This window comes from Aspergillus udagawae (genome assembly GCF_001078395.1).
Source record: "Aspergillus udagawae IFM 46973 DNA, scaffold_8, whole genome shotgun sequence".
NCBI classification, from domain to species: domain Eukaryota; kingdom Fungi; phylum Ascomycota; class Eurotiomycetes; order Eurotiales; family Aspergillaceae; genus Aspergillus; species Aspergillus udagawae.
Genome location: NW_025091271.1, coordinates 762,050 through 787,751, shown reverse-complemented (window position 1 = coordinate 787,751; position 25,702 = coordinate 762,050). Strand labels below are relative to the sequence as shown.

General features: G+C 48.7%; 9 protein-coding genes across 9 annotated transcripts; 2 read left to right on the top strand and 7 right to left on the bottom strand.

Moving 5' to 3' along the window:
- Positions 1–4,781: 4,781 nt before the first annotated feature.
- Aud_009776 (general transcription factor IIH subunit TFB6 family) lies at positions 4,782–5,677 on the bottom strand (the record flags this gene model as incomplete). Its single annotated transcript, XM_043294625.1, has 2 exons — positions 4,782–5,287; positions 5,344–5,677. 2 exons carry the CDS (start codon positions 5,675–5,677, stop codon positions 4,782–4,784), a joined length of 840 nt encoding a protein of 279 aa, XP_043150560.1.
- A 926-nt stretch (positions 5,678–6,603) lies between these two features.
- Aud_009775 (putative ribosomal small subunit assembly protein) lies at positions 6,604–7,575 on the bottom strand (the record flags this gene model as incomplete). The annotated part of the gene is made up of 2 exons (XM_043294624.1): positions 6,604–6,612; positions 6,667–7,575. The coding sequence occupies 2 exons, from the start codon at positions 7,573–7,575 to the stop codon at positions 6,604–6,606; spliced, it is 918 nt and encodes a 305-aa protein (XP_043150559.1).
- Positions 7,576–7,924: 349 nt separating this feature from the next.
- On the bottom strand, positions 7,925–9,438 carry Aud_009774 (recombinase DMC1; the record flags this gene model as incomplete). The annotated part of the gene is made up of 9 exons (XM_043294623.1): positions 7,925–7,992; positions 8,041–8,203; positions 8,253–8,275; positions 8,340–8,767; positions 8,818–8,921; positions 8,987–9,082; positions 9,150–9,205; positions 9,256–9,292; positions 9,400–9,438. The coding sequence occupies 9 exons, from the start codon at positions 9,436–9,438 to the stop codon at positions 7,925–7,927; spliced, it is 1,014 nt and encodes a 337-aa protein (XP_043150558.1).
- A 975-nt stretch (positions 9,439–10,413) lies between these two features.
- On the bottom strand, positions 10,414–10,930 carry gisB (putative zinc knuckle nucleic acid binding protein; the record flags this gene model as incomplete). Its single annotated transcript, XM_043294622.1, has 2 exons — positions 10,414–10,671; positions 10,727–10,930. The coding sequence occupies 2 exons, from the start codon at positions 10,928–10,930 to the stop codon at positions 10,414–10,416; spliced, it is 462 nt and encodes a 153-aa protein (XP_043150557.1).
- Positions 10,931–12,809: 1,879 nt separating this feature from the next.
- On the bottom strand, positions 12,810–14,479 carry Aud_009772 (UDP-N-acetylglucosamine diphosphorylase; the record flags this gene model as incomplete). The annotated part of the gene is made up of 3 exons (XM_043294621.1): positions 12,810–12,881; positions 12,957–13,691; positions 13,757–14,479. The coding sequence occupies 3 exons, from the start codon at positions 14,477–14,479 to the stop codon at positions 12,810–12,812; spliced, it is 1,530 nt and encodes a 509-aa protein (XP_043150556.1).
- Positions 14,480–15,153: 674 nt separating this feature from the next.
- Positions 15,154–16,775, bottom strand: Aud_009771 (peptidyl-prolyl cis-trans isomerase cyp6; the record flags this gene model as incomplete). The annotated part of the gene is made up of 4 exons (XM_043294620.1): positions 15,154–15,564; positions 15,623–15,819; positions 15,875–16,575; positions 16,696–16,775. The coding sequence occupies 4 exons, from the start codon at positions 16,773–16,775 to the stop codon at positions 15,154–15,156; spliced, it is 1,389 nt and encodes a 462-aa protein (XP_043150555.1).
- Positions 16,776–20,495: 3,720 nt separating this feature from the next.
- Positions 20,496–21,590, top strand: Aud_009770 (uncharacterized protein; the record flags this gene model as incomplete). Its single annotated transcript, XM_043294619.1, has 1 exon — positions 20,496–21,590. The coding sequence occupies one exon, from the start codon at positions 20,496–20,498 to the stop codon at positions 21,588–21,590; it is 1,095 nt and encodes a 364-aa protein (XP_043150554.1).
- A 1,279-nt stretch (positions 21,591–22,869) lies between these two features.
- On the bottom strand, positions 22,870–23,963 carry Aud_009769 (40S ribosomal eS24 domain-containing protein; the record flags this gene model as incomplete). The annotated part of the gene is made up of 3 exons (XM_043294618.1): positions 22,870–22,946; positions 23,066–23,313; positions 23,632–23,963. 3 exons carry the CDS (start codon positions 23,961–23,963, stop codon positions 22,870–22,872), a joined length of 657 nt encoding a protein of 218 aa, XP_043150553.1.
- A 74-nt stretch (positions 23,964–24,037) lies between these two features.
- Aud_009768 (protein-lysine N-methyltransferase) lies at positions 24,038–25,356 on the top strand (the record flags this gene model as incomplete). The annotated part of the gene is made up of 3 exons (XM_043294617.1): positions 24,038–24,322; positions 24,465–25,085; positions 25,195–25,356. 3 exons carry the CDS (start codon positions 24,038–24,040, stop codon positions 25,354–25,356), a joined length of 1,068 nt encoding a protein of 355 aa, XP_043150552.1.
- Between the last annotated feature and the right edge of the window lie 346 nt (positions 25,357–25,702).

The window sequence follows — 25,702 nt, the reverse complement described above, 5'->3', positions numbered from 1 at the left end:
TACCGGCGACCGATTTCCAAAGCATGTCATACAATGTCGAGGCACGAATCCCCGTTATTCGACTCAGCGCAGCGCTCTCACTGATTCACTAATTGCCAAGACGAAGATTGCAGCGACTGAAGCTCCAAAAGTGACGGGAAAGTCGGAATGCTGCTTTGCTAAGCGAAGCGACCAAAAGAAAACCGATTGAGTATTGTGAAGCGTGAAGCAGCGTCTCAGCCAGGTTGCGGCCGCTTTCGTCAACGCCGGTTCAAGTTCACTCCGGTTGCGACCGTCCCCGCCAATTCAGACAGAAAGTTTTCCGTCGGACCAAAAGCCATAACAATGGATTGTATTTTTGATAAAGACGAAGATACGATCGAAAGACGTTATGAGTTGGTCCGACTGTCCGACATGTATCGGGCTCCTCTCTGTCAAGGCGAAAGGATAATCGGTTTTGCGCAGGTGGTGGGCGGCGCCAACGGACACTCTTAAGACGAACCTCGTGACGCCCGCGCGGTATTCAATAGCGACGGCGAGGGAATTGAGCCGTGAAAGAATGTAGACCCCAGAGCAGAAGGTCTGAACTTCAAGAGGTGCACAACCGCTTTTGAACAGTAGGGATGGTATATGAGAGGGAAGATGGCACGATAGGGACCGTGCGGGTCGACGTAATGCGCAAAGAAAACTCATTATGGCTTACCAGGTATATCAAATAGAAGCGCCTTTAAACTCGACTTCTTTTCGCAGAGGCAAAAAAGAAAATACGATATGCGGTCGATTGGCGTGGCGCGGAGGCGAGACTACTCGTTAAGACGACGACGAGACGAGAAACACCAAGAACGATGAAGACCGGCGAAGTGGAGAAGTAAAAGTGAAGAAAAAAGTTGAAAAAGGCACAAGAATGAGGTAACAGAACTATCCGCAAACCGACTCCGTCTTTTCCGACAAGAACAAGAAACAGGAGAAGGAAGGAGAGTGATTACGAAGAAAAGAGAAGAGGAGGGGTAGAAGAGTCAGATATTCTTCTTCAGACGATGAAGGAGGGGAGAAGAGAGGGAAAAGAAGAGGGAAAGGGAAAAATTGGGAAGAATGCCTGGAGATAATTACAACCAACCTAACGCAGGCAGGTAGGGCAGACCCGAACAGTAGACGCAAAGAATAGCTTACTTAGACGAACGGACAAACGAAACAAGATTCAAAGAATAATAATTAGGTATAGCTAGTAAGGTAATAATAATAATACCCTACCTTACAGGTCTGAACACCAGGACGGGTTGCCTGGAAGAGAGAGGGGCGCATCATCTTACAGCACCAATAATGCCAGGTGTGGGACAGCATTTTGCCGAATCTCTTCTCTCTTTCTTTCAAAACTGACAATACTGAAAAATAAGTAAAAATGAAGAAGGAAAAAGGAAAAAGAAGGGTCATTCTAAATTACAGGACTATTTTCCTAGCATTTATTTTTGCACCTAGGCTCCTCGTCTTTGTCTTTGTTAACCACTCAATGCCAAGATAGATAGATAGGGTTTGTGCTCAGGCTTTCAGGCTTTCAAGTGTAATAATGTAGATACCTGCCCAAGATAGTCCTAGCCTTCTACAGTCTTACCTCTAGGGCCCTGCCGCCCTAGGCTGTTGGTATCTATCTAGGTAGAAGGTACAGTCTAGCGCACTCCATAGATCTGGATTTCATGGTGGGATCGCGGCCATACCGGGATTTACCACAAAGTCACTTACATATGGCGTAAACTACATACCGAAATTCAGGAACCTACCTCACTCCGACGGTCCGACCAACCTACAAATACTATCTCCCTCATCTAGCGAGTGCCCTGATCACGATGCCTAATACTCTTCTACTCCGTAGATGGGTAGTTCGGCTATGCGACAGTATATCTTGGGAAGCAAGGACACATCCAGATCCGAACGAACAGTTCTAGTGATGGTTCATTCCACAATATCTGTGGCGAAGGCCTCGGCCAGTAATCTTTTGGGTCAGGTAACTGCTAAATAATCCGTTAGGTACACTAATAGTATCGATATCGTTGATTGAATCTGAACAGGGCAGCTTGAGGAGGGTTGCTACTCTACAGGTTAAATTCTCCAGCTCAAGGCTTAGGGAACTCAAGCTGGCCTACAGGCTTGGAGTAGTTCATCCAGGCTGTATATGAAGATCCAAGTGATGATGAATATCATCTACAGTTGAGACATCCATTCTTACCTTACTTCAAGCTGTAACCAGCCCTGTACAGTAACATTACAGACTGGTCGAGATTGAAGGTAATATTACTAATGCTGCTGCACAGAATCTGCAAGGATCTGAACCGATGCACATGCAGTCTGGGGCTAAGGAGCCCCAGAGGTTTTTTTTCGTCTTGTTCTTGCACTCTGACTCGTCGAGGTCCCATCCGCGTCCATGGATCTTATCGTCATAAGTGTTGGTTTTTATGGCTCCGCCTCTGTCTCGGCCATTCAAACTGGTGAGAACTTGAGGAAATTTCGCAGATCGGTTAGATACCGTTCGCAGCCACAGCAGTCATGGCTTGGGATTAAATTTCCTTGACTCCGCCTACAGTGTAGAAGCGGAAAGGTGGACTCAGCTTAGAAGTGTAGGCACCAATCAGTGCCAAAGATTCTTGTATCCCTGTACAAGTCAGTAATGGCTGAACATCTTCAGGCTCTGAGAACTCAAGGACAAGGAATGTGGCCACTTACCAAACTCTTTCAGCCATGAGCTTCTGGACAGGACCGGTAGCCAAAGAGAGAGAAATGAGGTCTTTGAAGTTTGGAAGGCTGAAAAATGACCCACTCTTATGCCCCAGAGCCATGGTCGATGGTTTCATTATTATTTGCACAGCACTGGGGCTGTCTGTCAGTACATATATTAAGAAGCAAGGTAAATCCATTGATAACTGTAGTTCCTACCAAGAGGCACAGGCATAGTAGTGTCTAAGCCAGCAACCAGCAGGCAGCGCCCTATCCACGAGGCCTGACAGTAGGTGTCTTTGAGATACTTACTGTACACCTTTCACGTCCAACCTACGTGAAAAAAGAGAGGGTAGGAAGCCAGCTGAACTCCACCAACAACCACATCCATGAAATAATTGGAGACTCTGGTATGATTGTATCATTGGCTGGAGCCTGCAGTCTGGCGTTGCCTTAGTTAAGCTACTCGAACAGTAAAATTTCGGTATGCGTTCTGGTTTCCGTGTACGGCCTAGCCTTCTGGGCACTGTAAGGTACGTGTCCAGCCAAAGAAGCAGAGATTGGCGTTCTTTGGAGTTAACAGACTTCAGCCGCATGAATTTTCAGTACAAGGATTCATAGTCCTGCATATTTGTGCTCCGCAATTGATATTACGTAGTTGTATCAAATCCCAAGCTGTGTGATAACTCGGTTCTTTGACATTCGAGAAGCCTTCTCAATTCTTATTTCGTGGCACGCGTACGCGACGCGACCTCCTGTCAGTTTAGGACTGACACAAACGCGACAGCCTCTTCGGCCTTTGATTGAACACCACAAATATCAATGTCATGTAGCAGTAGGGACTTGAGCATGAGTAAGGGACATTACACAAGCACAGCGTTCGGCTTTGAATTCCGTTCAACTGTGGTGGATGCATGACATCCCTGCTTCTAAGGCTCTCTGTCGTCCTTGCATATTGTACCGACCACTACCTTACTGAGCTGTCAACATCACTTCCTACGGAGAGTTGAGTTTGATGTTCAGGTCCATGACATAGCTTATTTTTCCATTCTCGATGGAAAAATCAACTCTGAAGTCACTTTCGCCTTGCACATCCTTTTCCAATGCCACAATCTGCGTTAAATAACTCGTACTAAGTCTGTAGATAGTAGTGGGTGGAATACCAATCTCGTACCCCAGGATGCAAGGCCCCTTGCAGATATTTCGACCCTCAACTCATGCAAATGCCCACCAGGTCTTGGATGCGTCTGTCCGTAACCTAGGTATGCGTTCCATACCAACCTACCTAAGGTACATACATATGGAACATTACTAAGATATGTATTGTCATAATTTAGCCTGCCTCAGGTTTGCTTCTTGGACGCCCTGGCGACTGGTCACAGCTTCGAAGGATTTTGTCGACATTGCATACGCGCTCAGACTCACACAAAAGTCATCGTGCTTTTCAAGGCCATCTTTCATCCGACAGATCATCCCTCCAAAGCGCATTTATAATGTAATAATCGAGCCATGGAACGGATACTACAATGCTGCCCAACAAGCCGACACTTAATCAGTCATCACACCACCCGACAGGGATTCCAGGAAGATAGAATATACTGATTGGATTTGAAATATCACTCAAGTATTCCTTGCTCCGGGGACAGTTGACTATACTCTCACAACGACTAGAACGCTTTGAAGCAGTTTATAGAAGTGTGTCCTTCTGCCCTTTCTCAAACAACCCTCCTGAAACGTTCAAATCTCGCTTTGTTCATGAAATGGAGAGTGTCTTGTCCACGCTCCTAGAAAACTCTTTTCGTTGCTGGCAACAGCTCAACAAGTGATTTGTACGCGATTTCCTCGAATCATGGGAGAATAGCGGTAGCGACTGAGCTAAGAAAAGGAAGAAAGAGGACTGCGCTGGCTTGTGTCGATAGCGAGCTTTGTTTAGCGTAGCTTATCAAATTCAACCGAGTACATCCCCAAAAACGAACTGTATACTATTTAATCAAGCACTCACAGGGCCGGAAGACCCAGGTTGAATTGGACGTATTGAGACCGGTCTACTAATCTGAATTCTGTCTAGAGAACGAGTGCAACATCTTTCAATTCACCTATGCTTCTTTCAACTCACCAGCTGCAAAATTACTATCGCAGAACTCGCCCACTTTCCCTCCCAATTCATCCCCGAGCAGCTCAATCGTCCTCTCGTAGACCTTGGCAGTTTCCATCTCCCACCTCCCAATACTTTCGTACTCTTCCGTACCATAAGCACCATCCTCATCCTCATCTTCATCATCACTCGAGTTCTCGTCGTCATCGTCCTCCTCCTCCCCTGCTTCGGACTTGTCATTCTCCCTGGCTTCCACAACAGCAACCCGACATGTCTCAGCAATACTTTTAACCCGGACTTTCTCCGTCATGGACATGAGGTTCCGGTTATTTTCGAACCCAGACAGCGGAGCCCCGGACTCGACATCTTCCCCAAGCAGCAGAGAAGCAAAGACCGAGTCCAGCTTTCTCAATAGGCGGAAAGTCGGCTTGGGTGAGAAAGGAAAATCCGGGAGATATGAGTTGACCAACACCGCCAGAGATATCATGTACGGTATTTGCAGCGATGCTGGGAAACCGTCAGTTGAAACTTCGTTTTATTCAATCATTTCGACAGAGACATACGTGTTCCGCTAACCCAGAGAACATCAATGAGTCCTTCGATATCCTTCGCTACTTCCTGGAAGCTCTCGTAGCCTCTTTCCAGGTCTTGCTGTGACTGGTCGTCGTATGTGCTGCTGAACTTCTTGGCGTGCCGCCGATTGATTTTCAAAAGTTGCATGTCAATATGATTGATGACGGTCATCTCTTTCATCGACCCCGCCTTGAGGGGATGTGATCTTGGCTTTGGGAGCACTGGAGTCGCTGTTGAGCTCCACATAGATGACGGTGCAGGTGATGGAATAGATGGTTGCATGAAGCCCCCGGCCCCAGGGCCATCAGCTGCGGTTGATGCCATTGATTGTGATGTGACGGAGAGACTTGAGTAGGCTATAATAACACTCCAACACTCGCCGATAGTTTATATTGAATGCTGTAGTTCTGAACAATGGTAGGCTCAAGGTGCAGCTTCGATATATCTTCGGGGCTGATATTCCGTTCAACCACGTATATGATTCAACCAGATATGGTACGCCACTCTCATTATTCTCTTCTAATTTAATAGTCCGTTAGCTCACAAGCGAAAAGTACGTAGCTGGCAATAATGCTTCAGACACCGTGATCGGTCATATGATGTTGGGTTGAAGATGTCATTGCCAAGCCTTTCTGTCCAACTGGTCTGTGCGCGACTCCCATGTGGCTGGCTTTACCATGTCTACATGGGATGAGAAAGACGGCAGGGTCTGAGTCGCTCGGTCTCAAAACAAGGGTGGATAGGTATCTATAGTAAGGCTTGTATAGGAGCAAGAATGATACAGCCAAGTACGAAATAATCATCAACAATCGCCGGCATGGCGGATCTAAAGATCCGCGTTGTATTTCTTCTCGAACGTCCTAAGGTATCTAATATTTACCAGAAAAGCCTCAAGAATGTATACATCTATTTGGATAAAATGCGTTAGCATATTGTGATGGGTGTGCCAAAGAACAAGCGCAATATAGAGAAAGGGCTCCATTCTTCAGAGGTGAGAAGATTTCATTTATCGCTGGTTTTTGAAGGCATTGCATGACATCGAAATGAGTCTTGCTACTCTGGCCCCAGCGTGCTCATCATTGAATTGGGCAAGCGGAAAACGAAAGAATAGGAGAAGGATTGACTCACATGTACTCAATAACCTTCAGTCCTCTACCCTCTCTATCTTGTGAAAGAAAACTTTTCGGGCCCAACCGTCCTAAACGCCATGCTAAACGAGATATTTTGTTGAACATATTGAACAGGGGACATCACTCAGGCTGCAGAGTAGTCAGTCAAAAGGTACCAGAATACGAGCGAGGGAAATGACTCACCCTAATCTTCCCCTTGCGTCTCTTCATTTCTTCCAATTTCTTCCGGTCCTCATCAAACCTCTTCAGCAACTGGTTCTGTCTCTCCTTCCTCTTCTCACGCGACTGGAACCGGTAGAAGTCCTCCAAACCCTCCTGCTTCTTCTTCTGCTTCTCAACCAGTGCCCGAGCCTCTTCTTCATGCGCAATAGACGTAAGCTTCGGCCCACTCGTGACAGTAATGAACCCATCCTCGTCCGGCTCCTGAGCCCTGCGAGCCTCCTCACGCTTACGACCCTCCGCGACCTGCGTAAACACAGTCATGAAGTCGTTCACCGTGCGAAGCAGGTCAGCCCGATTCGGGTAACAAGCCTGACTGTGGTTGAGATACCGCTGGAGCCCTAGAGCAGGTAATCTATCCTCGACGCCTTCTCCCCAAACAATCTTCGCGCCCTTCTTTGCGGCTTTGGTCGCAGCTTTCAAACTGGCTTCCATGCTCGACTTGTCCGCGAAGACTACTACGGCGTGTGCACCGCTCTTTTGCAATTCTCGGTCCCATGTTGATGGTAACGCAATGTCGTCGAGTTGGTCCTGCAGTTCGTCTACCGTAACCCTCTTCCGCTTCCTGCTTTTCGAGACGCTTCCCTGTGTAATGGCCACGGAACCTTTCTTCGTCGGGACTCCCTCGAAATGAACTTTTTCGACTCGACCCGCGGAGAGCTGCGTACCGAACAAGTGGCGCAGATGTAGCTCGGTCGTGTCTATCGGCACATTGACGACGAAAAGAGAACGGGGAGAATCTGCATCGGGAATGCGAGGCTCGTGAGGCCGGAGGTAGAGGTAATGTGTTGCAGGCTTTGGAAACGCTCGTGATTCGGGGAGTTGAACCGGCAGGATTGCGTAACCTGCTATTTCAAGAGACTGCTTCTTCATTTTGGCAGCCTGATAAAGATGGGCGACCGGCTGTCGCTACGAACGAAATAATTGCGCGGCGAAGAAATACCTTCTTTTTGGTTACTGAGAAGTTTTGCTCTAGCGGAAAATTAGAATAATTTTGGGAAGGCGGAGACTAGGCGGAGTACCACACAGGATCGACAACCCATAACTACTGTGCACATTGGAATTGCTGCACATGGTAGATCCACTCAAACAAATATACCTAGGACATCTCATAATAATCTAACATCTGCTCACTTGCCGCTCTCCCTCGCTGGGTGTGATTTTCTGTATTGAAATTGTATGCTCTTTTTCTCCTCTGCATGGAGACCACCAATCTCATATTTTAGACCTTGTCTGGATCATTAATACCACCGTTGGTAATCACATAAGTCGCCTCTCGCTCAGGGCAGTCTTTAGACAGTCAGGCCAGCTCTGTTAAAAGCGTCGGAAGATACAAACCTGGAGAGTCCTGTATCTTTGCCACACGTTCTTCACCACGACCCTTGCGAAGGAGGACTCTGGTCGTGGATGCATGCGCAAGGACATGACCACCAACAGGCTTACGGCCATCAGCTCCCGCAAATAGAGCGCTGGCGCCGGGGTCACTCTGGACTTGGTTTGTCTACAGATTGATGTGAGACTTGGTTCGCTGCAAGAGGAAGTAAACATACCATTAAGACACAGACGTTGAACTCTGAGAGAGAAAATGTCTGGATTAGTTCTGTAAAGTATCGTGAAGGATATTGACAACTACAAACCTTCAGCCATATGTGCAAGTCTCATCAAGAACTGGTTCAGCTTTTGCTGACGGTCCGCGAGTTCTCCTCGTCCGCAGTAATCCACTCGGAAGCAATTCATGATACTGTCAATTATTAACAATCTGTACTCGCCTCCAGCGAATTCTCTGCTCAGCGTATTGAGTAGTTCCAGCTGATGCTCGCTGTTCAGAGCTCGAGCGTAAGCAATATTTTCCTGAGCAGAATCGGGATCGACGCCAAATCTCTCTGCTATCTGAGCAATGCGCTCTGGTCTGAAGGTGCCTTCGGTGTCGATATAGGCGACCTTACCGTCTGCACCACCCATCTCCTTAGGAAGCTGGGCGACGACAGACATTGTGTGAGACAGCTGCGTTTTACCGCAACGGAATTCTCCAAAGACTTCACTGATACTCATGCTCTGGAAACCACTAGGGAGAAGTCAGAGAGTTGCAAGTCCGGTACAATCCCGGTAACTCACCCTCCCAGAATTGAATCAAACTGCTTGCTTCCCGTTGAGATCTTGACCACTCGCTTGCGTTGATGACTTAACTCCATAGCGGTTATAAAACCCGATGCAGCTGGCTAAGCAATGTCAGACGAGCTTCTCACTGTGACTCTCGGTGCAGAAGTTTCATGGTAGTCCTTACCAAGCATTTTTGTATAGCCTCCTTGATCTTCTCGACCTTGACCTCGCTGAAACCCTTTATCTTAAGAAGCGTCTTCCGGGTGGCACCGTGAACCGACTATGAAGAGAGTGAGTTCATATGAGGACAACATAACAGCATAGACGAAGCAGAGGGGGCGCATTACAGCAACAGTATAGAAACCATTTGCCTTGAGCTTAGTGATATCTGCAGCGCCAATACCTTCAGCACAGTCAGCTCGAATGGGAATGCACCGGTGGGACAAGGTGTACCATGAGCCTGAATGCTGTCGATATCGACAATGAAGGCCTGGAGTGGCTAAGGGTTAACCGTCTGTTGAGGTCTAGCACATCGGTCGCATATAACGCGACCTGGTATTTCAGCAAGCAAGACAGGAAAAGGGAAGGAGACTCTACATCGTCGTTAAACTCATCCCCTGATTCCGATTCCGGCATGATGACTTATCAAGTGCTCGTAATGGCTACTTACGAGAAGAAAATGATAGGATGATAACAGGAACAATATATAGTAGGATCAGCTGGAGTCCAGAGTAGAAGAGATCTGGTACAGGACTGGGAGGAAGCAGAAGACGCAAGGTAGACCGGTCGTCACGGGGTTTGACCGTAACAGGAAACGGGGCTACAAGACCAGAACAAACTCAACACAGAGCAGCCAGGCCTCAAGTATTAATAATGACGAAGAAAAGACGTGCAGGGCACGGAGCAAATAATCCTCAAGACTTGAGGCTGCAGTGGGAGTGGAAGAGTCGTCCAAGGCCAACAGAGAGTAAAACGTGGTCGTAAAGGCGTAGCATAGGCAGGAAGAGCAGCACTTTCATGAAGTTGAAGTTTCATCTGTTTGATGGATTCTGGGGTTTTCCTTCTTTCGGCTATCCATCAGGATAAGCATAAGAGAGGCAGTAAGTACGAGCAAATGAGGTCGCCACACCGCGCCAGTGACCTTGTCTTTCACAATTTTCAGCACATTAAAAATCGTCCGTACCGTCTTGTCAACCCTTCTTATGCATATCAACACGCTCACTCCGGTCCACCAATGTCTCTCCTGCGCTCAATTAACCTTTCGCCTCGCCTCGTCTCCTTCTTTCCTTGCCGCACCATGATTCAAATGAGAAAGATACCCGGGGAGAACAATAGACGCCAATCATGAGAACCTTGAGCCATGTGTAGGATCCAAGTCGTCAGGAACCTAGGGACATCGTGAAACTTTTGTTCGTCGTATACATAATAGTGATAAAAAAGGCCGGTGCTGAGAAACCTGAAATCGGGGGCATAATATATGCAATGGAAGAAACGTGAGAGGAAAAGAAAGGAGATATCAAGACCGAGTTCCGCAAAACCCTAATACAAAAAGGAGGAGTAAAAATGGGCTTCCCTTAAAGCGGGATTCGTAGACGAGATAAAGGTGGTCGTTTAAGCGACAGCGGCGGTGGGGGCAGGGGCCGGAACAGAAGCAGCTTCGGCGCTGGCCTCAGCGGCGGCAGTGGTAGCGGCAGGAGCGGGGGCAGCGGCAGCAGGAGCAGTAGCCGACTCAGCAGGCTGCTGGTTAGCAGCCTCGTTGTTAGGGCAATCGCGAGAGATGTGGCCGGCCTGAGAGCACTTGTAGCAGACCTTGCCAGCAGAGCTCAGGGGACCACCGTTAGGGGCGGTGCAGTCACGGGAGATGTGACCCTTCAGTGTGTCAGCTAACGCCTTGGTCAAAGATCATGCATGTGAGAGCACTTACAAGCTTGCCACAGGCATAGCACTTCATAGCGTGAGCTTGGCAGTCACGAGCGAAGTGGTTGGGACCACCGCACTTGTAGCAAGTAGCGGCACGAGGGTAACCACCATATCCACCGCGGAATCCACCGTTAAACCCCCCGCGAGGAGCACCGGCACCACGACCGGCACCAGAAGCAGGAGCGGGGCAGTTGCGCTGGAGCACCATCTAAATTAGCCGAATTCAAAAGATAGAAGAGAGAGTATGTTCGACAGCGACGTACAGCGAGATGGCCGGGTTGGTTGCAATTGTAGCAGCGGCCGTTAGCTCCACCGTTGAGACGCAAAGTAGGACAATCGGCCTGAACGTGGCCTAGTCCCTGGCAGTTGTAGCACTGCTTGGCTATTATCGATGAGTCAACATCCTTGCGCTTTCCAAAGCCTGAGATTGGAAGATCTTACTCTCGGTAGTACGAGGACGCGGGCAGCTGCTGGACTCATGTCCTATGGTTTGGGGTCAGACATATGGTTTGGGGTCAGACATATGGTTCGGGGGCAGGTAGCACGCAAGGTACATACCAGGTTGCTTGCCTAATTGACAGGGGATTGACACATTAGCAAGGTATTCTGAAAACGCCCTCCTTAATTCAAGGCACTTACAGTTGTAGCAGAGACGCTCGGACGAGGAGCAGACCTCTACGTCAGTCAGCGACAGTCGTCCTAGTCCAAAATTCTTCCCTCCGGCTTTGCACTAACCAGCATAGTGACCAATGTTGCCACACTTGTAGCAGGCACGACGAGACAGCAACATCTTTCCGGTAGGTTAAGCTATATAATGCATCTTCCGTCAGCTCCGCTGATGCCGTTTTGCAGAAACCCCGCTGCTGAAGGCGGCTGTTGCGCATTGATTGTGTCGGATGTATGATGCATAGCATTTGGAAGCTTCGGAGACAATCTCAAACTTTATTGTAACAACAAAGTGCAGTGTATGCTGTCGGGACCGACTCATCGTTGTCCAATCTCTCAATATGGGATTGGCAAGTCGATGACAATGCGACACTATCTCCGAAGGGAACATAGCAGCGAAAGCCAGTCCACGCACGCCAAACAAGGTCCGGGTCGCGAAGACAATTTATTTAATACTCACTCTTCAAAAACCAACGATCTTCAATCTCCTTCTCAATAGGTCTATTTTGGCTGTCAGCTTGAGAACCTTGGAGGATGCGCAGCGCTTCCATCAGCCCACTATTCTCTCGACTCGAAAAAGTGGGCTGACAAAGAAAAAGCGACCAACACCGAAAAAGAGAGAGAGACACACAAAAAAAGGTTTAACTTACAATGCAGCTCAAACTGAACCCTCACAGCACTCCAATCCCTCCAAACCACAAGAGGAACGAAAAGAAAGATGGGAAGAACCTTATATTCCCTGATAATGCACAAAGAGAGGTGAAAGAAGATAGTAACTGAATTGAATCAAGCGATTTAGCCAAGCAAGACAGTGACCATGCTCTTTTCGCAGGGCTTTTTGTTCTGAGGGCAAAACATGAAAAACTTTAGCTCCCGGGCTTTTCCGTATTGCGTAAGGTTGCAAACTCCCCAGATTGCGCAAGGCCTGAGGCACACGTTCCTGATGCTATGGCTAGCTAACGCTAGATAGAGCTTCTCTGAGCTTTTATATGGAGAAGTAGAAGTATATATTTTAGTTCGTCTTTTATTGATATCGAGAGGAATACCTCGCCGGTACGTCTATAGAGTAAAGTGTACTGCTTGTATTTATTTTCGGCTAAGGATTCTGAGATTACACAACTGCTGCTACTGACGAGCAGCTGCTGTTAGCGGATGTGCTCCATTCCTGGGAGGTTAATCATGCAAAGTAGACTAGGGACATTCTCATAATGCAACCTTTGATACCGGCTAATGGAAACTGGAAAGGGATGCAAATCTCTAGGTAGGAAGCTCCTCAGCTGCGGTCAGTGATCCAGCATACCGGATAGCGTAGCCCGCATACGAGCGAGCGGCTTCGGTTGTGTATGACATACTGATGCAGATGACGAAGATATACCTATAATAATCTGACAGAAAATGATAGCAAGAGCATCATGGCTCTTTTATTCTTCTTTTTCAATGAAAGCTGGTGCTTTAATCTCGCGCCCTTTCAGGAATTCAAGACCCTCTCCGCCCTATAGAAATTTGCCTTAATCAGCGCAAGGATTCTTTAAAGTGACTGGAAATGAAGGGGGAAGGGAGGAACTTACATAGCTGATCAACGGAGACACTTCAACACCAACGGCATCGCCCTCAGTAATGACAACACCCCCGGCCTTCTCAATCCAGCGCTGTCCCTGGCTCATAATGTCCCGCCTGCTGGTGTCGGGGTCATCCTCACCAGTGCCCCTCGCGTTCTTCAATGGCGAGAACTCATCCTCACGACGAACCTCGATGCAAGCGAACTTTTCCAAGGGAGTCATGGGAAAGACATCGAAGACAAACTGCTCCAGCTTGATACCATTGGGCTTCTCCGGCTTGAAGAACTCGCCAGTATCCTCCTTGATGCAAGGAATCTTCTTTTTGGCAACATGGTGAGGTAGTCTGTGTGCCCAAGTTTCGATGGATTCGAAGAATTTAAAGGAGTAGTAGTGGTTGACGATGTTAGCCGCACGGAACTTGAGCACGTCAGGCTGTTTGGGATCCTTGGCCTCCGCCGTCTCCTTGTCGATCTCAGAGTACTCGACAACATCGGGCTTGCCGTTCTTCTGCAGGATCAGACCGACCGACTCCGTAGCATTGCGCTTCCGGACTACTTTCGTAGCGACATCAACCTGTTTCGATGCGGCAAAACCAATGAACACAGGATCCGCCACCTTGACAAGGCAGTTGTCGACACAGTATGTGTGAATATGCTCAATACCCCGCTTGCGCATATCCTCTCGCACACCGGAAGTAAGAAGGGCCTGGTAGATACCACCGTTTCCATCAGGAGCAACAGCGACCTATTTTCTCCCTGTCAGAAACCTACAACCGCAGCAAAATTTTAGTATGCGACTGTGAAACGTACCTTGAACTTACTCTCCATCAAGATCTTACCCTCGTTGGAGATGCATGGCAGAACACCTTGCTCGAAGATGATGACATCGCTCTTGTTCAATCCGAAGTATTTGTTCTGTTCGAAGAACTCCTCCGTGGGCTTGCGGGTAGGTCCACTGGTCATGACATACCAAGGGATGACAGCCTCCTTGCTCGAAGTCTTCTGAGCAAGTAGCTGGAGCTTAGCGATCCTCTCCGCCTGGATCTGGAAAAGCGACTTGTGACTAGGAAGCCCGATGTCGAAGCAGCCCTTTGGCGCGGAGCTTCCCAGACGGGTTCCCTGTCCACCTGCCATCAGGACGACCGCAACCTTGTTACCCGCCACAAGTTTGAGCCCCTCTTCATACCATTGTTCGATATCCTTGGGATCTGAGTCGAGAATCGATGCAGTGGCGACGTCCGGCAAAGGTTCAAGCGAAGCGGGGCCATTTTCGGCTTTGGGAGGGTTCAGAGCCTTGTCCGCGAGTTCATTAATTAGGATAGGGTCGAAGTTCGATAGCTGGTGAAAGAGCTGGGACTTTTCGACGGTTTGTAATTCATCAACAAATGCGAAGACATGTCCTTGGCCTGCATCGGTGTACTTTTGTCTAAGCTGCTGGAACTCTTCAGCGGATGGTTCACGGGGAACGTTCTCTGGATGACCATGGAACCTCTCCATGAAGTTGGAGACCGTCTCTTTGATAGCTGCGGCCATACTGATGATTTGATAAGGTCCTCAAAGGGTATCAGATGAAGGGGATGTTGAGAAGGAGAAATAAGGAGAGAAAGAGAGGGGATAATTTGTTTCGAGGAGTGCGGGGTGTAGTTGAAACGAGAGCTGAAGCTTGGGAAGTTCTATCTTTAACTTCTAGCTACCCCTCGGTATTTCACCGCTGACCGCCAGGAAGACGAAACCATTTGATCTCCTGTTATTATTTTTAGCTGGCATGGCCAACCTAGTCCTACGAATGATATAAATATCAGCTCTGACTGTCTCGATTCGAGCTCCCTGAATGGCTCTTTGGACCTCTGGGTCCTTCATGGCGGGGCAAACCATCGGTAGACCCAGTTTCACCGACTAGTGGCCAATAGACAAATAATAGGAGAAGCAAAGGTACTACTCCGGAGTAGTTCTAGTGCCACACGACGTATCAACATTTTCTAAGAGGACAAGGCCCTTTAGGGGTCAAGGTACAATTCCATGTTGACGAGCGAGTTAATATAGGTCGGGTCAATTGATTTGATATGAAGACTAAAATTACATTCCACATTACGAAACAAAACTCCAGACATCAAGTGCCCTCATCAATTCTTAAGATACCAGGTTGCCCTTGATGTAGGGCGACTCATATAGGATTTCCAATAGTTCATCTCTTTCCAAATCGGAAATTAGCGACGTCGCCTTTCTCGGTATCGGTCATCATCGCGACGACCACGCCGCTCGCCATTGTAGGGCCTCTCACGATTTCTATCGCGATAGGAGTCTTCTCGCCTTGGACTTCGACTGTCAGATCTACCGCGGTACCGGTTCCAATGTGCGTCCCGTCTCGGGCTGCGACTGTCTTTTCTGTCCTGATAAGTGCTTCTTTTGGGACTTCGACTGTGACGTCGCTCCCGAGAAGCCGGCCGTTTTCCAGCTTCACCTTTATCGAACACCATGCCATAATCATCCCGCTCGCGGACGTTGTCAGTCGCCCGATACTGCCGCTTCTTCTCAAGCTCAGCCACGCCGCCGAAGCCGCCTCTCTGACTGCGTTTAGCTATGGTAGCATTTCGCCAGCTTTCTGACAGCTTTGATACCTGTAATGTCCTTATTAGAGACCACTGTTTAAAGAGAAGTGCTCGTAATCAGACTCACACTCTGCGAAAAATCAACATGTATACGATGATCGTCGATCAGAACTCCTTGCATCTTGAAGTAAGCCTGCTCGCAATCCTTCTGATTTTCGAACTCGATAAAAGCATACTGTAGACTGTCACCGGTTCGTTTATCTCTGATAACTTCGCAAGACAGAATCGGCCCGAACCGACTGAAGATCAGTTGAAGATCCTCATCTGAACTCACAGTTAGCGGCAACCCATTCTACAAAAATGTGGGAAAGACAAATACCTTGAGTAACAGGATTCAGCTTGCAAACGAAGAGCACATTCTCTGGAGGCTTGACCTCTGCGAATGGAAGATCACCAACCATTTCCAACGTCAATGCTTGCGCTCTTGCCTCGCGCTCTCGCCGCAGCTTTTCCATCGCCTCCTCATCCATGTTGTCATCCAGGTCCTCATCATCAGCAATCCTTACAGTCGCTAGTTGTGCTTTTGAAGGCAATGGACTTTCAGCTGGCACCACTAAGCCAGGAGGATCATCGTAAGGGTCATCGAGGATGACTGTATGGCGGATACGGATATCTTTCAGCGGGCGACCTCGGTCGTCAATAAAGGCTCCGTTGATCTTTTCAAGCACATCGAAGCCCTCCACAACTTTCCCGAAGATTGCTGCTTTTCCATCCAGATAGTCGAGGTTGTCCCCAAGCGTGACGATGAATTGACTGGCAGCGAGGCGCTCGTCGGGATCGTGCGAGGAAGGTACTGTTGCCATACTGACGGTTCCGCGCTCGGTGTGCTTCAACTTCGGCGACAGCTTCAAGGGAAATGTTCTCTTGACAGGGCCTTCCAACAAGCCCCATATCGACGACCCGCCATCGCTTTCCGGGGAATCGGGACCGAGGGGATCACCAGTCTGGAAGGTGAAATTTTTCTGAACGCTATGAACTGGCGAGAAATTGTAATATTTGACTTTGCACAGCTTCAGGAAGCTATATCGGCAGAAAATGGATTGCTTAGTTTCTAGTTCAGCCACTCGACATTGTAACAAGTAACAGGCACAGACCAAGGAAATCACAACAAACAAGAATGGGAGTGTTGGGACGACCTACTTTTCACATGCCTTAGGAGACTCATCAACCAGAAGGTCAATGACAATATCGCCAAGAGAGGTCTCCAAAAGTACGCTCATGATGTTCTACTAGCGGCTGCAGTCGATGTCGCAAAGATCGACGATGCGCTCGTCGGCAGTCGCTGGAAAAAGAAACGGCGTAGAAGTTTCGTACGAAAACCAGATAGAACTGACAAGGATATGGTTGATAGCTGGAGCAGATGAATAAGTTAAAGGCCCAAATATCAAAATCGGTGTGCGAGAGGGACTGACAATAGATACAGGTAGGTAGAATGAGTGACGAGTTGGAGGTGATTTGCAGGACGCGTGTGAAGCTAAGGTGAGGTGCAACTTTCGCGGCCGACCCGCCCCCGAAGAAAGTCAATCCACACCACATACCTGTGTCGATCGCTCAAGCTACTGTCAATCTACCACACACCACACATTAGTCTATCATGCGGGGATGGGACCTTGTCGCCTTTGGCAATCATTACAGCAATCCTAGTTCTTGACTATCGATGAGACGTCGATGGAGGCTTTGACTGTCATACACGCCTTGGAAACGAATCCTCTCTGCCCGTCAATGAAGATCCACAGTTTCGAGGTGCTTGCACATTCGGACGCCTCATCCGGTGCCTTCTTGTGTAACCCATTCCCTATCTGAATCGGCGGCATATCATCGGGGGTTCCCCGCTGGGATGGGAAAGCCCTTGGGTATTCAGATTAACTTGCGGGTCAGTGTCAGTCACTGTTTGCTGCTGCAACTAATGCAGGACTGTCAATCCAGATGACTTGGAGACGCAGTCGTTTGGCTCCAACTGGGGATATTCATTGACAGGAAATCTAGTTAGAAATGACAACCTAATCCTATGATGGAATTGTCATTATTCTTCAGGTTACAACCTCTAAAGACAATGCTGATGTACCACTCTGCTCTGCTTCTTTGCGGTGCGAGTTTCACAGCAGAGGCGTTGAAAAAGAAGGAATGACAACAGGATGTCTTGCAGTACTAGATCCTACAGCGTCAACGAGTCGCTCTTGGAAAAGGAAAAGCAGCAATGGCAGGATGCTCGTTTTCAAAAAAGCACGTGGATGTTGTTGGACCTACTCCTACTTTTAGACAGACTGTGACTAATTTTTGAGAGCGGAACAAGGGGCTATGGAGAAATTCACTAACTTCTGTCATCTTGTGGCTGGTCACAATCCCAACAGCGGTCAATTTTGACCTGATTTTCCACAGGAGACAATGCACAAGCTTTTCGCATTTCCCCATTCTAATTCTAACGTCCGCGGAAATAAAGTCACTTTACCCGACCACGTCGCTTTGGCGAATGAACTGCCGGTGCAGCATTCGCAAGCCCAGGCTTGAAACCTACTTGAGCATGGTTTTGTTCGGTCAATCAAATTGAAGGAGAGAAAACACTAAATAAAAGCAAGACAGGGCAAACATCCTGTTGTTGGAGGCTGAATCCCAAAATGGCAATCAAGACTATTGGCTGCTTTGAGAAGTGGTCTATTGGGACTTTTGCTATGCTAACATGATCTCAGATTGAGACAGCACCAGTTAGGGGATGGATTGCAGTGAAAAACTCTGTTCGTGTGGGTTGCCAGCCAGGTATTAACAAGCTGTGCCAGTCTGAGAAGATACTGTCTTCCATCAACCCCTGAACTTCGTGCATACTAAATTGTCCCCTGGCCCCAAGCCCCTGCTATTTTCTTGTTTGACCGAAAGCCCAGTTCTGCATAATCATTTTGTGATTTGTTATCGTGTTCTAGATTATCTAGTAGTCTAAGAACCCTGTTCCCTCTTTCTTGCTTCCTTTGACTCCGCTTCTTGATTTCGACCTGTCCATTGTTCGATAAGGACTTGCAGACATAAGGGGACTACTCAGCCACTGCTAGGTAATCATACAGCGCCACTGACTTGGAAATCTTGGCAAGTCTGTCTTTCCTGCCAAGTCTCGCTTCCTGCTTCATTCAGTCATGGTCTTGAGCTCCTATTAGCCTTGTGCAGCTCGATAACGTCGATGCAAGCCTAGGCATTGGTCCGAACCAGGCTGGGTGTCTAGGAATCGAGCTATCCGAGACATCAAACTGAGCTCCTTAAGACTGTGCGTTTGCGTGTAGCGCGAGTCTGTAAGGCAACCGTTTCCACATCCGCAACGATATTCATATACGTTCAAGTGAATATTCGCGAGTGCAGCCATTCTTGACACTGACTCGGATTAGAGACTGATCTCAAAAGTCCTGGCAGAGTTTTGACCTCCTGGAATATGTTTGTTTGATGCTGAAGACTGGCAAAGCCTGGCCAATAGGCTTTCCAACCAGCAACTATCTCAACGGGCAAACATGCTTCTTTATTCTTCTTCCAGCTCGGGAGACTAGATAGATACTGCTCTTTGGAGTTCCTGCCATCGTAATCCGCGGGCTGTCCGCTCCGCAACAACATGAGTGCTCATCTTGATTTGGCATATCACTTTATATGCGCTTGGGAAGGGGAAGTACATGGTCTTCCTGAGACAAGGCTCCTGGAGGTGAAGACTACGGTGGAGCTTCTTGTTCTTTTTGGTGGCAATTGATTGGGGATCTTGCGCAGAGAGCTCCAAGTCCTCCAGCCTAGAGTACTAGACCCTTCTGTGGTTACCATCAGGTCATGTTCGTCTCGTGCAACGTTACTCTGTGAAACAGAACCTCTAAAACGCCTTTGATTCTGTCTGTCTGGCCTTCTATCTGCGTGCTTCTGGGGAGTCCAATCTACTTGACGTTGGAAGTGAATGCAACACGGGACAATGCATATGCTCTCCTGGTACAACAAAAGACTGAAGATTCAGGTATCAAACTGACCATCCTCCTGGCCCAGTCACTGAGAACACTTGAGGCAAGCTTATGACTGATCTATAATTCCCCTTCGAATGGTCCAGTTAGAAGATGTGGGAATAAGAGCCCAAGATAATTTTTTTGTTCGCAAAAAAGAAAAAGAAAACCGAAGGAAACCCCAGTCATTCATACAAATTATGGCCCACACATTGACTTAAAATCAGACCTTGATTCCGATTGAAAGACACACCCCTCTCATTTCTTTCCCGGTCCCTTTTCCAGTTTCTACCTGAGGCAGACGGAACATGCTGGACACAATCATCCCTAATTCAAAGACCTCCAAGTTCCCAGCTAACCTTTGAGAGAAGCCGTCCCGACCCCCTCGGACCTGTCTTGACTTGAATGTGTGAGTCTCAGACTCAGGAACAATCCTACCCTAATCGGCGAAGTCATGGCCCATTCTTACTACCCTTCTGGGGATGAGGTTGGTCTCGATCGACAATCCAGACATGAGGCTCATTCAATATCACCATCAATTGGACCCGATGGCCAACAGGACATGGTGGAGAGAGGCACGAGTTCCGTGAGTCCTGCTCTAGACATCAACGGCAGAAGTCGGAACTCTACCAGGCGCCGTATCCAAGTCGCAGTAAGTAGCGTATAGTTTTGGTAGTCTTTGAAACGAAAGAGGAAATCATTTCCTGACACTCGCAGTGCAATCGATGTCGCAAAAGGAAGATCAAATGCAGCGGGGATATTGGTGACGGACAAGGATGTTCGAACTGCCGGGCCTCTGGCAATACGAATTGCCAGTTCTTAAGGGTAAGATGACACTAGCCTACCTGAGGGATACGTTCTCACTGAGGTTGGAGAGCTGATATTTGCAAGGTCAATTCATCAATGCTCCAGACGAAAGTTTCCGGGTGGCAGTCTGCGCTAGATGCTACGGTTTCTTCCCCCCAAAGACTAGGACTTTATGCACATATGGTCCCAAACTCTGGACTAGTATCAACGAACTCCCTCGGTGTGCGGCTTGGGTCCTTCTCGCGGCCATCTGGTTACGATCTAGGGACCTTCAACTCTCAGCATCCACCTAGTCGACACCCTTTCAGTCTTGATCATACGGCCAACTACGAGAATGAGCCGACTGCATACACTCCTCAGTCATCATACATGTTCCCCAGCTCGCACCAAGGTATCCTGCCTGACTATTGCGGCCTTGCATGGAGCACCAAGGCATGGAATTCTAACGTCCAGGTCAATAACGCCCAGAGCGGAGCAGCATTTCCTACCCAAGAGGCCGAGAATACCTTTACCTCACCCTCATATCCCTTCTTGTTCTCAGGTCAAGGAACTCAATCGACTGACGTTCCAATGACATGCACACCTTCACACGGACAAGGCGCCGATCGGACACTACCAAAGGCATCCGGCCGCAGCCAGCTCCAAATGGGTATGTCTTCGCCAAGCGCGACTCCTGAAACCATGTCAGGACTGCTGTTATCCACGGAATATAGATATGGACATCATCTAGCCACAAGAGCCTCCATCCCAGGTAGTAGCCTTCCGAGCATGCAGCTTGGCTCGAACGGGAACTTTGGTGGTAACTCCCTGAACCAGACAAGGAAGGCGAGTCAGTCAAGTGCTCCGGACATAATATTCGATTATCTGCCCATAACATCGGTCGGAACGCCCTCACACCTTGGCCTCTCCACTGGTACAGCACTCAATTCGTTTGAGACGCTTGATTCAGGCGATGACTTCCGAGCGAGCACCGAAAGCCGATCAACAAGACCATTTTCCCGGGACAGCGGACGTTTCATATCTATGATGGGCTGTGGCTCAGATATCTACGGATATAGCAGCAGTGAAAAGAGCAAGAACCGGTCTGAGACGGGCGATACTGGATCCACGGCCACCCTGATGAACGGTCTTCCCTACACACGCCCGAGGCATGCGGATACTCATAGCACCGTACCATTCGATCTCCTCGCGACCGAGGTCTTACCGGAATATCGGGTATCTGCCGAGCTGCAGCGAACATCTGTCTCAGCTTTGAGTAACCCGGGCGGATTCTAAGTAGGCCACGTCTCTAATTTGCTGACCAATAAGGGACCGGTTGGGATAGGGAAGTCCTGCGCAGAAAAGGCTGCTCTCTGCTTCTCGACTCTGATGGCTGGTTTGCGATCTTCTCATTTTCGTGTTTTGATTTGTATTTCTCGCATCTTTTCTTCTCGCCCATTTGGCGGCGATCCTAGTATCTGTTGAACCTTGCTGCGTGCGCCTGACCGTGCTTTTCTGCACTTGGACAGATTGAGATGTTACACTAATATTGAAGGTTGTAGAGTATTGGTCTACGGTGGGCGATTTTCGTGTCTACCTTTCTTCCTTTCATGTGTCTGCTGTTTGTTAGGGAACTAGCGGCCTGGGTGGCAGATTCCTTTTGTTTCTCCTCTTTCTTTTGATCACAATGTGGCGGGAGTTTGCATTGCTCTCTTCTGAGATGTCCTTTTACCTGTTATAATTTGTCATATTCCATCTATAATCGGACCGATTAGCACAGAGAGTGCCTGTGGCTAGACTGCCTGATCTCCGCAAGGAAGGACAATAATTGCGTACGTTTGAGCACCAAAATATGTTGTTATATTGACGGATAAAGACCTGCCATATCCATCATGCTAGCCTAATGTATGTTAGTCTGGTTGATCAGGACTTCGCATATCAGCAGCTGAAGAAAGAATGGTATGTATAAGAGGATATGATTACAATGATTACCAGGGTTGTAGCGTTGTATATGATTCCACAAGTCAGTTCATTCGATGACCAAACGTGACCGGGCGTTGAGTATTGTGCTAAATCCTTGTAGCTACGAAACCGCATTTCTTGCGAAACAGCAGTAGCCTACGGCCGAGCCAGTATCTACCAGCGTCCAAAAGCAGACCGGAAACAAGGACAATGAATAACCGGAGCAGATCTTTTGTTGCTTTTTTAAATAGTACATCGACCGAGTCCCGATGTTGGAGGCTTCTGAATTGAGAGACTTGCGGTAGGTGCTGCTGGTAAGAGAGATGATTGAAGGATGCCTGTTCTGGTTCAGGAAACCAGAGGCGATAAGAGAGAGGAAGGAGGAAAGAGAGAGAAAAGAAAAAAGGAAAATGAATTTTCATCCCAGAGAATTACCCCAAATCTCGAATTTTCCCTGTCTGTATCGTCATGGTCATGATAAAGGGCGTAACAGTATGCGCCACCGAAACCACCGCTATTATCACATCCAGCAGGGTCAGCCCCTGGCCGCGTCGTCCGCCCCCGTATCCGAGTCCACCTCCAACTCCTTTCACCAGGATCAAGCCAAATGCATTTAGTCCTTGTTCTTCTTGGGTCCCTTGGTCTTGGCGGTACCGCGGAACTTCTTGGAACGGTTCTTCCGTTGCTTGCCTATAAATCGGGAAGAGAGATTAGCAATGCTAGATTGAGGAACCCCCGGAGATATGAAAGGCATGTATGCATGTCTGGTTCAATCTCGAGGGTGTGAGTGGGCGGTGGCTCAAACGTACGCTGCTGTCTGCTGGCCTTCTCGATCTTAGTAGCGGCACCGATGCGGACCAGGCGGTAGTGAGGCTCGAACTTCTTCAGGGCCTCGTGGGAGTCGTAGACGAGGGCGAAGCCAGTGCTCTTGCCACCACCGTACTGAGTGCGGAAACCGAAGACGGAGACCTGGTCCTTGTTGGCCTTGTACAGCTCGGCGAGCTTCTCGCGGAGCTCGTCCTTGGAGACATTAGCCCGGTTGGGGTGGAGGACGTCCCTGTAAGAAGTCGATGTTAGAATCATCGTCAAACTCATCATCACCATCACGACAAAGAATGCCCTTTGCATCTGTGCTTTGAGAATTTCCAGGTCCTTCCTTCATGATAGTATTCCAAGGTGATATAAAAATCCGATAATCTCCATCATCAGTGCCATTTGTTGCCTTGGTATCTCTTTGTCGTTCCGCATATTCCACACTCAAAATCTTTTCTTCCCAGCACACAAAATCACTTTTCAAAAAAAAAATTGACCAGAAGGGACCCTCTCCCTGGAAATTCTCAAGCGCGTGATAGGGAGGAAGAAAAGGGCTCCTTACACGACCATCTGCTTTCTGGCGAGCAGGGGGTTGCGGATGAACTTGCGAGTCCGCAGGGTAACGGGAGTATCGGCCATGATTGCGGTGAGTGGGATTGACGAGAAGGTTGAATCACCAGCGGCGAGAATCTGCGAGCGAGAAAAGGAGCAGAAACTCGACAGGGACGAGAGGTTTGGGGGATTGTCGAAGTCGCTGTTGTCGTTGCCGGGTTTCTCGAAATGCGATTCAATTTTGCTTCCGTTTCGTTGTGCAGTTCCAGCTGTGGGCTCGGCTAGGGCACCCGCTAGCCCGTTGCGGTTTAGCGTGCACCTGACCCGACCGGAGCCATACATTTTGTATTAGGTATTCCTCCATACTTATTAAAGCAGTGTACCTCTGTTATAGGAAGATACCGTGAAAGGGCAATATGTCCCTTGTATCATCCTCAACAGAGGATGACGGTGGCGGTCATAATGATAAATTTGTCCCCATTGACAAACTGGTCGCGCAATATTTCCAGCAGGTCGAACCCCACCTGCTAGAATTCCCCGATGGCAGGACCATGATCAAATCTGCCACTCAGTCAGCCCTCTATGAACGAATGTTCAACGAGGCGGTTCTGTGGCCGATTCCCCCTTTGAACTACCGGGCTCGTGTTCTAAAGGTTATCTTGTCTATACTGGAAGAGTCCATTTCAGACCCTGAGGAGGATGTATGAAAACCCTCTGTACCATGTTACGTTGAGTAGCCCCGGCTTGCACAGCCCTTTGTATGCGATAATTCTGAAATCGACTACCAGTAGACATATCCTTTCATACAATCATGCTCGTATTCTAACATCTCTTTTCTTCTAGGAGATCTTAGATGATCTCATGGAATGCTGGAGCACGCTCGTGGCCCAACCAAAGCCATCAGCTCTCCAACAAGCCCAGCAACTGGCCTATGTCAAATACACAGCCCCAGTCTCAGTCCCAGCTTCAGATGCAGATGCAGATGGAGCCCCGTCAGAAGAATACAGGAGCAACCGCACAATCGTCACCTCCGAATCACGCGGTCTGATCCTCTCCGCAGGAACAACAGGCTTCCGCACCTGGGAAGCAGCCCTGCATCTCGGCTCATTTCTCTCCACGCCCGCCGGGCAAGCCCTCGTGCGCGGGAACCGGGTCATCGAGCTCGGCGCCGGCACAGGCTTCCTATCCATGTTCTGCGCGAAACATCTCGGCGTGCAGAGCGTGGTCGCCACGGACCGCGAGCCGGCCCTCATCGAGAATATCCGCGATTGTATGCGGCGAAATGAGCTCGACCCTACTGTCTTCCATCCTGCGATTTGGGAGTGGGGGACACCCTTGTCTTTGACTCACTCTGAGCCGAAGGAGGGCGACGACGACGGCAAGGGCGACGTCGACGCTGCACAGACTGCCGCGGTGTCAGGCAATGGTGATCTGACCTTTGACGTTGCACTCGGTGCTGACCTGGTAAGTGCACATGATTATGATAATCCTCTGGCCCGTGGGGTCGATGGCTCGCAGTACAGGCACGGAGAATATAAAGCATCGTGCAACCTACCTGACTAATTAAAAAAAGATCTACGACGTCGACCTTGTCCCCCTCCTCCTATCCACCCTCCGCGACCTCTTCGAAAACTACCATCTCCGGGAATTCATCATCTCCGCAACGCTCCGGAACCAGGATACCTTCCAGACGTTCCTAAATGCCTGTGGTGAGTGCATCATCAAGTCCAACTGAGGCAGGTTCCCCTTCTAAAGGTTTCTGCGCAGCAACGAACGATTTGCAAGTGGAATGCATGCCGTATCAGTCTCCCTCTGCGGAGACGCAAACGGGTTTCTTCCATTCGACTAGTATACCTATCCGTACGTATCGGATATCGAGGCGTGTGGTATGACACGTGGTCGTTTTGGGTGGTAGACAATTCACATGTTTAATGATGATATCTCTGGTGTGACGCAGTCACGAACAATCTCTACAATGTTGTGAAAAATGTATACTATTACTGCCGGCCTCTAAGATGAGAGCAGGGCCTGTGCCTTGCGGCAAGCTGCATTTCTCCGTCGATAGGTGATTTAAGCCAGGT